This window comes from Bufo bufo, chromosome 1 (genome assembly GCF_905171765.1).
Source record: "Bufo bufo chromosome 1, aBufBuf1.1, whole genome shotgun sequence".
In the NCBI taxonomy this organism is placed as follows: domain Eukaryota; kingdom Metazoa; phylum Chordata; class Amphibia; order Anura; family Bufonidae; genus Bufo; species Bufo bufo.
The window spans coordinates 556,307,572-556,323,981 of record NC_053389.1 but is presented as its reverse complement, the minus strand read 5'-3'; the positions used below and the strand labels follow the sequence as shown (position 1 = coordinate 556,323,981).

General features: G+C 46.1%; 1 protein-coding gene across 2 annotated transcripts in view; it reads left to right on the top strand.

Moving 5' to 3' along the window:
• LOC120982828 (gamma-secretase activating protein) overlaps positions 1-15,237 on the top strand; it is a 146,109-nt gene extending 130,872 nt beyond the window's left edge. Inside the window, exons 28-32 of one of the 2 annotated variants that reach the window (XM_040413013.1) lie at positions 8,300-8,361; positions 8,731-8,835; positions 11,141-11,237; positions 12,531-14,439; positions 15,182-15,237. In XM_040413013.1, coding sequence (XP_040268947.1) covers positions 8,300-8,361; positions 8,731-8,835; positions 11,141-11,237; positions 12,531-12,619 — 353 coding nt within the window. In that variant the 3' untranslated portion in view covers positions 12,620-14,439; positions 15,182-15,237. The other variant, XM_040413021.1, reaches the window with a different exon arrangement.
• The last annotated feature ends 1,173 nt before the right edge of the window (positions 15,238-16,410 follow it).

Sequence of the window (16,410 nt, the reverse complement as noted above, 5' to 3'; positions counted from 1 at the left end):
AGAGACTGCCAGTTTTTGCTTAGTGTCCATGGAGGCAAGACACTCCCTGCTCTGCAGGGCTGTTTTCTCCTTGTTTAAATTTAGATTTTTACTTTTTTCTTTTCTTTTTGTTCCAGATCATCAGGGACAACAGAGACGCACTAGACCTCTCTGCTTCTCCCGGGGTTGAGCTGCGCCAGTGCCGGTATCCCGCACTGCTGCCTCCCCCACAGAAGGCAAGGTGGATCAGGGCAGCCCAGCTCCCCTACATCCCGCCAGCGCAAGGTTCGCCCGCACGCCAAGTCCCTCTTCCAGCGTCCTGCCACTACGGTGCCAGTAGCTTAAGGGGCGACCCTGCTGGAATGGACCGAGGGTGAAGACTGCTATGGTGAGAGAGTGGCTTCTCCAGCCCTACGTCCCCCACCCCCCCCCCCACCCTGGTCTCCTGCGTGCCTGACCACCATACTGGGCCTCTGGACCCTTCCCCTGCTGGATCTATGCTGGCCCCTGGGGTGCCGCAGAGCGGTAATCTGCTCCCTGCCTCCCCCCCCCCCCTTTTCCTGGCCTCCATAGGACATGCAGGTCTCCCCACCACTAGTTGCAGAATGCTGCTGCCGCGTTTGCCTGCCTTCTCCCCTATCAGCACAGGCACCTGGTCTCAGGGTCCCCCCCATCTCCTTACCGGAGTGCTGCTCAGGGCCTGGGGCTCGTTCTTGACGGCAGCAGAGTAAGGCCTCGCCTCTGGCCGTTATTGATATTCCGGTGCGGCCGGGCGCCGCAAAAATTTTGACCCAGGCTTCGCGACCTGCTAGGCCGCCATTCCGGGCCCCTGACTCCTCCGGTCGGCGGGGTGGGCTCCCGCGGCCGGCATTGGGCTTGACCTCCTATGCTTCAATAGGCACCCGCGGCCAGTTTGATGCGTCACTCCGCCTCAGGTGCCGGCGGTACATAATACTGTGCGGGCCGGGCGCCGCAAAAATTTAGACCCCGGCTTCACGGCCTACTAGGCCGCAAAATTCCGGCCTCTGTTAGAGGGGGCGGGAACTTCTCCAGGCGCGAATTCTTCCCGCCTGGGGGTTCCTCCGCCCCCAGGGGATCGCAGCGCCGCCCTCCAGGCCGGGTCCCTGTTAACCCTTTGGGAACAGGCCGGCTTCCAATGGGCCTGTATGGTTAGCCCCCCTTTTTTCCTGTCTCTCGCCGGCTCTGTTGGAGGGAACCTGTGCCCCTATATGGTGGCTCCCCTTTAGCCTCAGAGAGGCTGTGTTTATATATAAATAAATAGATAACAGATTTCTTGTGGGCTGCGCAGGACGCTGCAGTCTCATCTCAGTAGTGCTGCATGTCTGCATGCCCTCTTTCCACAGGCGGCATGGTGTTGCGCTCTCAGCCTTGCGTCGCTGCTAGGGCATTTCCCCTTTTAGGCGGTTTCTTGCCCTCTTCCAGGATACGGCGCTGGCCAAGTGCATGCGGCCCTTCCGTAGGCAGCATTCATCATCTCTCCAGTTATGGTGCCTGCCATGTGCATCCCCCCCCCTCCTAGGCGGGATACTGCACTCTCACTGGCTGCCGGCTGTGCATGACCCCTTCTAAGGCGGAATACTGCACCTTCACCGGATATAGTTCTGGCCTTGTGCACGACCCCCTTCCATAGGCGGAACACTGCACTCTCACTGGATTCACTGCCGGCCATGTGCGTGACCCCCCTTCCATGGGCGGAACGCTACACTCTCACTGGATTCACTGCCGGCCGTGTGCGTGACCCCCTTCCATAGGCGGAACGCTGCACTCTCACTGGATTCGCTGCCGGCCATGTGCGTGACCCTCTTCCATGGGCGGAACGCAGCACTCACTGGATTCGCTGTCGGCCATGTGCGTGACCCCCTTCTCTAGGCGGAACGCTACACTCACTGGATCTGTTGCCGATCATGTACATGACCCTCTTTTTTAGGCAGAATACTGCACTCTCACCGGATACGGTACTGGCCATATGCACGACCCCCTTCCATAGGCGGAATGCTGCACTCTCACTGATGTACTATGATGTACTTATGTACTATGTTATGTACTATGTTACTATGCTGCACTCACTGGTTTCGCTGCCGGCCATAGGCATGACCCCCTTCCATAGGCGGTATGCTGCACTCTCATTGGATTCGCTGCCGGCCTTGGGTATGCCTCCTTCCCTCAGGCGGCATACATACACTCCCTCTGTCTGTGGTTGTTTTCCCGCAGGTACGTTGCTGGCCATGTGCATGAACCCCATACAGGGCGGGGTGCTTGCACTCTCGCTGGATCCGCTGTCGGCCATATGCATGACCCCTCTTCCGTGGGCGGTGTACGCACTCTCGCTGGATTCGCTGCCAGCCATGGGCATACCTCCTTTCCTCAGGCGACATACACACATTCTCACTGACTGTGTTTGTCTCTCGCCAGTACGTTGCTGGCCATGTGTATCGCTCCCATACATGGCGGGGTGTTCGCACTCTCCCTGGGTGAGATGCTGGCCATGTGAATTACCCCCCCCCCCCCCCCTTTTCTGGGCGGCATGCTACACTCTCACCGGATACGTTGCTGGCCATGAGCATGGCCCTCTAACATGGGTGGAACACTTGCACTCCCATTGGATATGGTGCTGGCCTTGTGCGTGACCACCCCTCATTCCATGGGCAGAATTTGACACGCTCATGAGATTCATGGCTGTCCTTGTATGTACTGTACTGGACTTGTACATGTCCCTCTTCATTGGCAGAGTAGTTGCACTCTCGAAAAGTTCAGTGTTGGGTGTATTATTGCACACTCACTTAATGCTAGGATAACCCTGTGCATGTCCCCCTTTCACTAGGTGGACCTCCTGCGTTCCTGCTGGATTATATGGTATGTCCTGCTTCTCTGAAGTAGGTACGGCCTTAGGCATCACTCCCTTTTGGGACGGGCCTTTGCACTCTTGCCGACTGCAGTTTGCCAGGTACATTTTCCCCCTTTCGGGGCGGACTGCTTGCGTTCTGTCGCATGCCATACTAGGCTTGTGCATAACTCCCTTTCAGGTTGCACTTTGCAATTCCGTACATGCTGTGGCACTCTGTGGCTGGCCCTTTTCGCTGAGTAACCTTTTTGCAGTGAGCGGACGTTCTTGTGCCTTGTTTGGGCCGTGTATGCCTTCTCCTGTAGGTGGGTTGGCCTTCTCACTGCTTACGGGGCTGCTCGTACGTATGCCTCACCTGCTTCCTGCGGCATTCTTTTGTTTTCTTGGGATACGATGCTTGCCGCAAGCCTTGCACTCGTCTCTAAGGAGTTCATTCTGTCCACCTGACCCGGACGGGCTCTACTTGCTCTCTGCTGCACCGAGCTGGGTGGTACTCATTCATTTAGTTGGCCCTTCATCCCAGGGAGTGTTCGTGGTTCCTAGATGCGTGCCCATTCGTCCTTCCGCGGCATTGCTTCCCTGCGCTAGTGGTCACATGGTCGAGAGTGCTGTTGTCTGCAGCGCCCCTCGAATTCTTCATTGGCTCTGGCGGGACTGCGGTTCCCTTGCCTACTGCAATTTCCTCCTCTTCGGATGCAGTGTGGTATGAGTCCTTCCTCTTTGCGCCTCTACGCTTCAGTCTGATCTGCTACCAGGTTCGGCCGCTCTTCTCGGGAAGGTCATCCAACTTCTCTTGGGTGCTCGATTACCCAGGTCCGGAGGACCTCCACCTTGGGTTCTTCAGGGTATTCGCCTTCGGCGAGACGGTGAACTGGGCGTCTCACAGTGTAGCGGGGTTCTGCTATTGAGCTGTCCTATGACTTCCATGTTGCCCACTCCTCCTTTCGGTTGGAGGGTGTTATGCCGGCCTCTGTCTCGACTACCTTATCTCGCCGGCTCTGCTTGGCTCCCGCTCGGTACAGATCTCTCCGATGTGGCTTCTGCCCCGCCAGGTTTCAGAGGCTGTTCCTTCACTGTCCTCCCCTCTGGGGAGAGCATGGTTGTTCATGTGGATGGTTCCGGTGTTCCTTTTGGCCTCGTACTGTCCCCCTTGTTCACATTGGCCGTATTAGCTGTGTGCTTATTTGCAGAGTCTACCGCGTTCTGTCCTCCCGCTGGGTACAGATTGCGTTTTTTCCATTCTTGACAAGGGTCCTGCTGTAGACTTACCTTCTCGGTACCGCCCTGGGAACTACAGGCTGAGCTCTCGGCGCTCCAATCTTTTCCTTGGAGCTGTTACAGAAGTTCTCTCCACCCCTTCTGTCCTGTACAGTTGTGTTTCCGTAGCAGTTGTGGTCTCTGACGGGTGCCTGAGTGGCGGCCCTTCTTGTTTTGAGTCTTCTGCCGTTTCCCAGGACAGGGCTGTTATACATCCCGTTTCTTCCTTCCTTCCTTCTGAAGGTGGTGTTTGCCTTTCGCTTCAACACTTCATCGTTTTGGACGTTGTTTGGGCCTTGCCGTTTTTACTTGAAGATCTCCGATTCTTGTCGACGTTCGGTCTCTTGGGTTTCCAGGAGGTCCGCGCATAGGGTTGACTGACTCCAGGGTGGTTTTCCTCCGCTTTATCAGATTGGCTATTGCTGAGGTTACCGCACCAAGGACAGGATTCTGTCTTTGGTGTCACCGTTCATTTCACCAGAGCGGTCGGTGCTTCCTGGGCCGGAAGCATTGGGCTTCGGCCATGCATTTAGCGGATGCTGCCTTGGCCCGCCTGGGCCTGCAGGCGGCGGTTCCTTGATGCCTTCGGGTGCTTCGCCTTGGTGCTGTGGTCCCTCCCCTTTTGGACTGCTTTTGAACGTCCCAAGGTCTTCTGTGTCCCCCAAGGAAATTGGGTGAGAAAACGAGATTTTTGTATAACTTACCAGTAAAATCTCTTTCTCGCTCTTTCCTTGGGGGACACAGCACCCACCCATTCATTGTTTTCTCTACACGGTTTCCGAGTTTGTGTTACCCGTTGGGTAGTTGGCTTGTTGGTTCCTTGTTGGACTTTGCCTTTTCTCACTACTTGGACACGCAACTGGCAGTCTCTCTCTCCAGGCTGAGGGTATAGCTGTGGAGGAGGGGCTTAACAGTTTTCACTTAGTGTCACGCCTCCTATGGAGATGAGCTATACCCAAGGTCTTGTGTGTCCCCCAAGGAAAGAGCGAGAAAGAGATTTTACTGGTAAGTTATACAAAAATCTCGTTTTTACTCTGCTTAACCCTGTTGTACCCATGTTCTCTGTATCTGTAACATCGGACCGCTGTATATATTCTCTGTGTATTTTGTGTTATATCTAGTGTGCCCTTACGGCGAATTAAATATATAATTTAATCTTGTGCAATCTTGTATCTCGATCACGAATCCCCACGTCCGTGTTTTGGCCTAGCTATAAGCTATCGCGGGTTGGTTTCTCACCCTGTATAATCCCGTTAGTGGGCCGTGCTTATATCAAACGAGAGCTGGTGGCAGATACCCGGGCTGAGACAGAGCTGTTTTCACTGCGGCAGTGAAAAGGATCTCAGCTTGTTGCCTCTCTGTGTCCGCGTGGACAGGAGGTGTCTGTGTAAACTGTACCACGCTGACCTTACCCGGTCCTCTGGAGGGCGTACCGTCACGTTTTTGGTAACCCGTGGACATACCGCGTCTCATGAGCGCGACTAAGTCTATGTCAAGCGGGCACGAGGTGTGGTGTTAGTCACGGGGTGATTTTGAAATTTATTATAATTCTTTTTTTTTTTTTCAACCAAATTTTTTTCCCCACTTTTTTTAATAGTTCCCATAGGGAACTATAGCAAGCAATCATTAGATTGCTATTCTCATAGACCCCAATGCACTAGCATTGCAGTCTATAAGAAAATTGCTAGTTTCCTATGGAGCCCTATTACAGGCAAGGGCTCCATAGGAAATACTATGCAGCGGCCAATGATCGCCGCATTGGGGAGCTGGAGCATCACCGGAAGCGCGCGGTGTTTCACGCGCTCAGATGCCGTGTTCAGGATTGACCAGGCATCTGAGGGGTTAAATGTCCACTATCTGCATTACTGCCAGTTGCGAACATTAGCCGCAGATGTCTGCTATAAGAAACAGCAGGCCACCCGTGCATCTTTTGTGGCCCCATTGAAGTGAATGGGTCCGCACCCGAGCCGCAGTATTCAGTATTCTGGTCCGCACTACCAGAATACTGGTGGTGAGTTATCAATATATGTGAAATAAAAAAACTGAAGTGCTTCTTTAAAGAGGACCTTTCACTAGAATAAAACATCTAAACTAACTATACAGCCATGTAGAGCGGCGCCCAGGGATCTCCCTGCACTTACTGTTATACCTGGGCGCCGCTTTTACCTGTGCCTACTTTTACCTGTGCTTAAAATAGGGTTGCTAGGCATGGTCCGTCCTTCTGTTGAAGGACGGAGGACGCAGAAGCACGCAGCCTGCAAGGTCAGATTACAGACAGCCAGGGACTGTAAGTAAATGATTAAAGCCAGGTCCTCCCCAGCAGCTGATAACAGTGCCTGGGCTGTGTGCACTTCTCCCTGTCCCTGCGCTTTGCAGACGCTCCCTCACTCAGCAGAGCTGGAGAATGCAGAGTTGAATCAGCGCACAACAGGGAAGGGAGATCTGCCATCTGCTCAGTGTATAAATGAAAGCAACATGTGGTAAGAGGACTCCTTTGTGCTGCAGGAGATTAACACTTTAAGGGGAGGGCTCTGGTTACTGACACTTTTGGGGGGCTATTGTTACTGGCTAGTGAGGGCAGGCGGGATTAGCCTCAGGGTGAGGGCAGTGGCGGCCATCTTAACTGAATAGTGAAATTGCAGTTTTATGCAGACTGGTTGCTAAGGGCTGAATCTTATTAAATATGGGGTAAGTCAGTCTAATAGTAACTGATTCTGGAATATCATGTTATTAGTAACTACATATATGAAAATTTAAATTGGGGTCTAAATGTGACGGTTATCCTTTTAAATATTTCTTTAATATAAAATTATTCCCAAATACCTTTCATTATAATGAAAATTATAATATCTGTTATACTGGCTCGTTTTGTCTAGGAAGCAGTCATTAGGAGAAATAAAATGGCCGCCATTCCATTAGTACACACAAAACCTGTCCTAATCATGCAGGAGGACTAGTTACTTCACAGCACTGAGCTAAAGATCTGCCTCATCCTCATCTGCTCTGCTTGTCACAGATGTTCCTTAAGGCCTCTTTCACACGACCATATGGCTTTTTCAGTGTTTTGCTGTTCTGTTGTTGTGTTTCCGTTTTTCCATATGGCATATACAGTAATTACCGTACATAGAAAAAATTGGGCTGGGCATAAATTTCAATAGATGGTGATGCAAGAACGGATACGGAAGACATACGGATGCATTTCCACATGTGTTCCTTTTTTTCTTTGAGGACCTGTTGAATTGAATGGTTCAGTATACGGACCGCATACGGAAAGCAAAAAACGGCCCGTAAACGGAAAAAAAAAACGGTCGTGTGCAGGAGGCCTAATACAGATGATAAGATCTTCAGCTGGATCTCTGTAGGAATGGAGTTCATGAAGTACAGAAAGGAGGTGGGGGTGTAGATAATGAGCAGCAGCACTTGTATGCAATCACCATTACCACAGTCTGTCCTGTCCATCCTCTCTGTACTTCATGTCTGCTCATGAACTCCACTCCTACAGAGATTCAGGTGAAGATCTTATCAGCTGTATTCAGTATCATAATCCCTAACAAGTAGGAGAGGAGGATGAGGCAGCTGTTTAGCTCAGTGCTGTGAAGTAACTTGTCCCCCTGTGTCATTAGGACAGGTTTTGTGTGTACTAATAGAACGGTGGCCATTTTATTTCTCCTAATGATTACTCCACAGATAAAATGAGCCATTATAACTAATGAACGGTATTTGGGAATATATTTATAATATAGTAATATTTAAATTTTCTTAATTGCCGGAGAACCCCTTTAAGTCAATAGCCTTTGAACCCTTTCCCTGCTTTTGTGCTGCTAAAAAGTGGGCCACACTACAGGCTTGTCACAGTGAATGAAAGTTGATCTTTATTCACCAAAAATGTGCAACGTTTAGGCTCTGCATCTTGGAGCTTTTATCAAGCAAATATATAGGTGTACGGAGCAGGTAAGAAAACCCAGACCCTAATCAGAATTACAAACATTTACGTATAAAATGTATAAAATACATGCAGATAATAGAGTGTATTGTATATAGCGCTACATATTGCACAACATAGAAAGACCTTGCGGTTAGGTTGAACCGATATATTGTTTAGTTAAAAGAACAATTCGATTGTGTATATGCTGTAGCTCTAAATTGTCTTATCAGAGTTACTGATTTCTATGCATTTTTTGTATATTTATTTTTATACAGAACTGGATGATAATAAAACAAATGAAAAACTGAAATGTAGCATAATTCTGCGACTTCCAGAGGTAGGTTAATTTACATGCAGCACTACAGGTTTTCTGATTTCTAATACAAACTGCATCAGGTAAAATATTAGGAAGTTAGGAAAGTGCATTAATGTAAAGTGTGTTCTTCAGATGACAGATTGCTAACTGTATATTGTAACTGTATATTCTCCTTATAAAGAGGAGAAATGGACATTTTGCAATCAGATTTTCTACGATATGAGATGGAGTGAGTGTGGGTCGTGCGTCTCCAGGATTTCCTGTTTTAGCATACAAACGTACTTGGTATCGGGAAATCCTCCATGAAAAATGTTGAGCTGACCCACCCAAACACAGCACATAAGAGAACATTCCATATTGTCACAATCGCCTTTTATTTCCTCTATCCAGAACATTTGTGAAAAGGTACATAACTTGTGGGATTATGCCATCAGTAATAATGTCATTGCTATGAAGTATGTGAAAAAGCTGCTCTTCAGAGTTCACCAAAGGGAGGTGCGTATTAGAGTAATTCCAATGAAGAGTTTCTTTTACCAGACTATCTGGATTATTAGTAGCAGAGTGATACAATTTAATATGAAAGGATTCAGTGCGATTCCAGCAAATAATTAAAGTTGTAATATCAGATTTTGGATCTTCCTGAAGGTTCTCTGTGCTTCAGAATTATTTTATGTTTCTATGGTTGTTTTGATAATAGGAAGTATATTTTACTAGTGTGTGTGTGTATATATGTGTGTATATATATATATATATATATATATATATGTGTGTATATATATATATATATATATATATATATATATATATATATATATATATATATATATATAATCGGTACAGGTGTCCACGCAAATACTTCAGAACCCTGGTCCCAGGTCATTTATCCCCATAGATATTATGTTCAATAGTGCCAGCGGCATCTTAGTGGTTTGGTGCAAAGTGTGGATTCCCAGCAATTGCAGTGGTGAGCAGCTGTAATTACAAGTATGGCGCCCCTATTCACGTCTATTGGATGGCTCTGTAGGATTCACTTGAACAGACAGAAGTGATTAGGTACACCATACTTGTAATTACACCTGCTCACCACTGCAATTGCTGTGGTGAACAGAGAAGGTAGCGCTCCTTTGAGTAGTGCCTTCTCTTCAAACAGCTGATCGTCGGGCGTGCCGGGAATCGGACCTCCGCAGATCTGATATTGATGACCTATCCTGAGGATAGATAATTAATAGTAAAAAGCGGACAACCCCGTTACGGGTTTAATCAGTAACTTAAAAAAAAATAAAGTTTTTGTTCTTTGAATGTGATGATGAAAAAAGCAATAAAAAAGTTCTTTGTCCTTAACCCTTTCGCTACCAGTGCCGTACATGTACGGCGCTGGCCAAGCATGACGCCCCCGCTCGGGTGTCATGGCCGGCAAGTTTCTGCTGTTTCAAACAGCGGAGACCTGCGGCTAATTACAGCAACCGGGAATAATGCAGATTGCGGTAATTAAAGTGAGATCACGGCACCTGAATGCGCAAAAACCCGGAAGCTCACTCTTCTGGGTTTAGTACTGATGCCCCGTGCGGCCAGTCGGAACTTCAGTACATGCGCTGAATGCTCCGAATCTCTATGAAGAAATTCAGAGCATTAATGGTGCAATTCTTAATTTGGCCACCAGATGTCATTTTTTAAATTGCTAAAAGATCAAAATTTAAAATTAAAAAACATAATTTAAAGGATCATTTATGAGCCTTAAAAATAAATGATGTTAAAAAAAAGTTAAAATAAAAAAATATAAAAGTTTAAATCGCCCCCCCCCCCATCCTCATAATATAAAAAATAAATACCTAAATAACAATAAATATAAACATTCTGGATATCACCGCGACCAAAAACGCCCATAATATTAAAATAAAAAAATAAGAATCCATTTATTTTTACACTATTTACACATAAAAAAACCTATACATATGGGGTATCATTGTAATCGTACTGACCCAGAGAATGAAGGGCATGCGTCAGTTTTGCCGTAAACAAAACGCCGTGGGAACAAAACCCGTAAAACGATGGTGGGATTATGTGTGTGTTTTTTTTTTTTGTTTGTTTTAATTCCACCCCATTTTCACGCTTCCCAGTACATTTTATGCCATAATTAATGGTGGCATTAAAAAGTACAACTTGTCCCGCAAAAAATAAGCCATCATACAGCTATGTGACTGGAAATATAAAAAAGTTATGGCTCACGGAAAATGGAGAAGAAAAAATGAAAACGCAAAAACGAAAAAAAAAACTCTGGTATCCTAAGGGTCAAAGGGGTTGTCCAGCCTTAAAGCCAACAATATTTGGGCCCCTAACCTGTGGCCCTGAACAACCCCACCTGTCCGAAGTCCACTGCTCTGTTCCTAGCCATTTCCAATCGCTATATGACCAGTAGCTGGCTTGTTCCTGTGACTGCTGCAGCCAATCACAGGCCTCAGTGGTCAGAGTGGGTTGAACAGTGCATCCCTGCTGTGATGTAGCATTCACACCACTGTGACTGCTGAGGCCTATAATTGGCCACATCAGCCACGGGATCAGACTGCTTCCTGCTCCCACCAGTACCAGAAGAATAAAGCAGCACTTGGATTGCTGACAGGACAGTGTTTTAAGTTCAGAGGCACAGGTTTGGACCCCAGGGGTTGCCTGCCCCAAGGCTGAACAACCCCGTTAAGACCAAAGTAAGCCTGGGGTTACGATAAGGAGCTTCCTAGTGCTGTATAGATGATAATGTCAAATTAGTTTCCTAAAATATTTAAAGTCTATAATATTTCCTTTGCAGGTTTCTCGACAGTTACCGTCTGATCGGTCTCCGCTAACCATTAACTTTCTACCACTAAATTACTTAATAATGATGCTATCAGAATTGGAAGATCGAGGTACCTTTTTGATTATACACATAATTATCTAGCGTCTCCTTTCAAACTTTACCATATATTAATTAAAGGGGTTGATTCAGGACAAGAGTCCTGTCTATACAGCCTTTCTAGTTATGTGGATCTCAAAGATTGGGTTTACCTGCTCTGGACCTGCCCTCCTCTATGTATCAGAGGTGGGCTCTGGTGGACCTGGAGAATTTATGCATTGCATGGAAAGCCACTTATTGATTTAAATGGGCAAAATATAAATGGTACATTTCTCCACTGCAAGGGGAAGTTAATGCCTTAAGGCACCTTTCCCACCGCTATCAAGTGATTGCAGGAGTGAGAGAAGCTGGACCAGAACTGGCTTCATTTAAAAAAAAAAAAAAGGGGTCGTCTTTGTGAGATGTTTTATTTGTCTTCAATAAATCTAGTGTTTAATCTGTAATTTCTATGGTCTAGGGGCAAAAATCCAAGCAAGTCAGCAAGTGTCCCTAGCTCATAAGTTAGTTTGAAACCTGGTGGTGGTAGGTAACAATGTTTGAGACCTGCCTGCTCCTGGATATGCCAAATGTGCAGTTCTAGTACTTGAAGGCCACCACGGTTCTGTTTATTGTTGTCCTACATTGAGAGCTGTTATTACATAGGAATAGCTTTATATTGCACAAAAATGATAATTTTTGCAAATATGATTTCTACATTAATTGAGCAGGTTTAGTACACATCAGGTTGTTTCCTTATTGATGGGATTCCACCTACCATGAATACCTTACATCCCAGCATCTGATGCCAGATGTTATGATAGACATGTTGGGTTGCTTGGCTACTTTCCTCCATTTGGTCCTTTCCCTTTATGTTCTAGCACGTGGTGGATCATGAGGGGCGCACACCAATCTGAAGATGGGGGAAAGTGCAGAGATGCGGCTTCTTTCACACTTGTGACCAGGTTTTCCGGCTGGGAGGTCTGGCACACAGTGTCCGGAATCGGTCGGACAAAAACCGCTGAGTGCAGCAGCTTTTCTCCAGCTGCATATTTGCCAGGTTGCGGCTGGATCTCTGCCAGACCTCAATATAGTCAATGGGGCCTGGTCTAGTATCCGGCAATGCTGAATCCAGGGAACTCCAGCAGGCTGTTCCCTGCCGCAAGTGTGAAACCTGTCTAAGTGGCATCTTTCAAAATGCAACCTCTTCCCTGTAGTCGGGGAACAGTGAGGCAAAGTTCTCTTCTGCACTGCTCCCTGCATGGGAAATTCATAGCCAGTTATGACTGTTTGTTCTAGATTTATAATCTACTGTTTATTACTATTTCAGCATTAAATCCTTTTGAGGAAGATAACATAGATGCTGCATTTCTGGGAGAGATCGCCTTAAAACAAACAGCTGATCTACTACGCCTATAACCATGCTAGGCACTGGATAAAATAATGCCACCGGCTCAGTGCATAAAGATGACAGCCATAGTTCCTGTGACAATTCTGTAGAAATCCTGTTGTGCAACATTGGCACTTTTTACGCCTGACATTTCCTTTCTTTTTGGTCAGGCCTCTGGTTTCATCTGACGTGCATCTTGTTCCCAACCTGATGATACCAAGTGATTTATATTACTGGCACAATATTTGTTTCAGTCAGCAAGTTGAAAGCAGAAGTGTGCCAGTAGCATAAAAAATGTACAGAATATTTATTCCTCATAGGAATATGAACTGGCAAATTATTTGCTCAGAAAATGTTTACAATTATAGACACCACTTTTACATTTTTATATGGCTCGAATGTAACAAAGGAATAAGAATAAATGTTGTTCAAATATATTTACTAAGGCTATATCCCTCCAATCTGCATACTAGTAAAATCTCAGTTGCCTGTTGCTGCCACTAGGGGGCAGATCTATATGTGACTTCTGTTGAGGTCAATAGAAGCTGTATACATGTCTGCATTGGTCCTTCACTCATGGTGAAATGTATAGATTTTGGGAAGCACAAAAAAATTGTGTTGTAGCATTATATACATATCAAAGTAATGCTCAATGTAATGTATGCTACTAGTAAGGCAGGTATTCTTTAACTTCTGAGGAAAATGAGTTGCCAATTTTTTCATTTTCAGTTTTTACAGATTTAATGGTTTTAGAATAGATTTTTTTTTCTATTAACCCCTATGAATTGTTCTACCTTATTTTAATGAATACAGACAGACACCAACCACCCTTAGAGCCCAAGATAATTGTAACCTTCCCATCATGTTATTGGTAGCCCTCTTAAACCTTTCATGGATTGTAGTTTCTGTGAGTGCTAGCTGAAGTCTGGTTTATTTGGGTTATTGTGCATTTGGCCATTTTTTCAAGGATGATCTTTTCTAATGACTATTTTGGACAATTTTAGGGACTTAGATACATGGATACATTGTTAGATGAGAGCTAGTTGTGTATATTAATAATTTAGTGTGGTCCAGTCCGTGAAATGTTGCAAGACCTTATTAATTAATGTACATTCATTCAGCACTGTCTGTGCATGATAAAATAAGCACGGTCTTGGCATGGTGACAGGACTGGAATCTCTTACTATGAAGATATTATCAGGGATGGACTGGCCATAGACCCTACAAGGAAATTTCCTGGTGGGCCAGTGCTCATGGGGTCACCTCAGGCCTTTTCATGGCTGCCAGCCAGGTACGTAACAGTATGATGCTTTTAATGCTAAGAGCATCAGGTACTTGTGTGGCTGGCGACTGCAGGTGCTCTCCTGAACTCAATTGTATCTCCATCCTCAGGACGGTAATACAGTTGAACACTGCAGTGGGGGTGGCAGTGTGTTGTGCTGCACTGTGATATTTGGTTCTGCTAGAGCGGTATTTTGTGCTGCACTGTGGTATTGCTGGCTCTGCCTACTTGTGTTGCTTCGCCGTTTGTCAGTTTGGACCCGCCTACAGCAAGGGGCTAATTTTAGGGTTTTTTCCAGGGTAAGTTTAAGTTCCCATTCTGTCCCTGAATACCTTTCCTGTTGTTTTTACCATTTATATATTCTACTTCATCAAGTGATTCTCTTGGTCTTTTCTTACTGTCCACAGAAGTCTAAATCCATTGTATTCCTGCTCATAAGTTTTACTGTCTGCTTTCTTGCCATGATGATCAGTACTTGCTGCTAACTCTGTGGTGTTATGCTGGATGCATATTTACTTTTGTATTTATATTTACTAGGAAGTTTTTGAGTTTCTGTAAAGTTAAAGGGTTTCTACCACCAGAAATACTGTTATGTAGCTGACTGACATTAGCGATGCGCTAATGTCAGCACTACATAACAGTATGTTTCTAACATTAGTCCCTGCAGCCGTTTTTGTTAAAAAAGCACTTTTATTATATGCTAATGAGCCTCTAGGTGCTATGTGGGCGTAAAATCAGCACCTAGAGGCTCCGTCCACTCACGCTTTATCCCGCTCAGGTCCAGTGTTCTGCCCGCCCCGCTCCTCTTGATTGATGCCACTGTTCCCTGCATCGTTGGCGAAATCCCGCGCCTGCGCGGTTCACTTCTGTCTTTGGCGCAGGCACAGTGAGTGAATGATGTGATCCTGGTGCCGGATTCCTCACTGCGCCTGCGCCGACTACGTCACAGTGAGGAAGCCGGCATCAGGAGAGCGGCCTTCACTCACTGCGCCGAAAACAGAAGTGAACGGTGCAGGCGCGGGATTTCGCCAACGATGCAGGGAACAGTGGCATCAATCAAGAGGAGCTGGGTGGGCAGAACACTAAACCTGGGCGGGATAAAGGGTGAGTGAACGGAGCCTCTAGGTGCTGATTTTACGCCCACATAGCACCTAGAGGCTCATTAGCATATAATAAAAGTGCTTTTTTAACAAAACCGGCTGCAGGGACTAATGTTAGAAACATACTGTTATGTAGTGCTGACATTAGCGCATCGCTAATGTCAGTCAGCTACATAACATTATTTCTGGTGGTAGAAACCCTTTTAAAGGGGTTCTGCACTTTGTTTTAACTGATGATCTATCCTCTGGACACCCGGGACCCCCGCCGATTAGCTGTTTGAGAAGGCAGCGGAGCTAGCAGTAGCGCCGCGGGCCTTCTCACTGTTTACCGCCGGCCCAGTGACGTCACGACTAGTATCAACTAGCGTAGGCGGGGTTAAGCTCTGTTCACTTAAAAGGAGCTTAGCCCCGCCCATGCTAGTTGATACTAGTCGTGACGTCACTGGGCCGGCGGTAAACGGTGAGAAGGCCGCGCCGCTGCCTTCTCAAACAGCTGATCAGCGGGGGTCCCGGGTGTCGGACCCCCGCCGATCAGATGCTGATTATCTATCCAGAGGATAGATCATCAGTTAAAACAAAGTGCAGAACCCATTTAACCTTTGGGTGAACAGTGTCACTTACATCTATGACTGGCTGTACTGCTTACCTGCATATATATGAGGAAAGATGTATTAGATGTATTGTTTTTCCAGATGTACAGTATAATTCATGGTCCACTTGTTACATTGGGACAAAAAATTGCACAGTACACCTGCCTTGAATAGAAACTGCTGCTTAGTGTCTGTTATCGTCACTGTAGATGTTTCTGCAGATCCGTGGTCACTTACGAAATATCCCTTTTTAGGTCTGTGTATATGACGTACGTGTGCAGACTTCCGCCTTCTTGAATGCAGTTCCATATTGTCTGGTGAAATGTATATAATATGATGATAAAACACATTCTCAGGCCTGTTTGTTTGGTAGACAAGTTTGATAAACGAGGCAGGTAGGGGGGCAGATTTATGAAACCAACCACGTTATGGCTTTCATTTTTCAACAGCAGAATAATAAATAAAAGCTGTGCTGTGATTGGTTGCTGTGGGCAATGGTCAGTTTTTAGACTGTTTAATACATTTCCTTGAGTTAAAATTTATAATACATTGTGCGTAAGAGAATTCTGAACATTTAATAATATTACTTTTATAAATGTTTTATTGAATAATGTCACATTTAAGGTGCAAATAGTCCCTTTTCACACACAGTTTAGGAATGCATTGTAGCTTATTAGTTCATGCTCTGGTCTGCAGTATAAGGCTCTATTCACATTTCATCTGTGCTATACATCAGAGGCACAATGTCCTCTTTTTTTGGTGGCAACCTTCTATATAGAAAAGCACAGTCTGTTGTGCTTTCCTAACAGTGAAAGCAGTTATCACCCATTTAAGTGAATTGTGGCCTA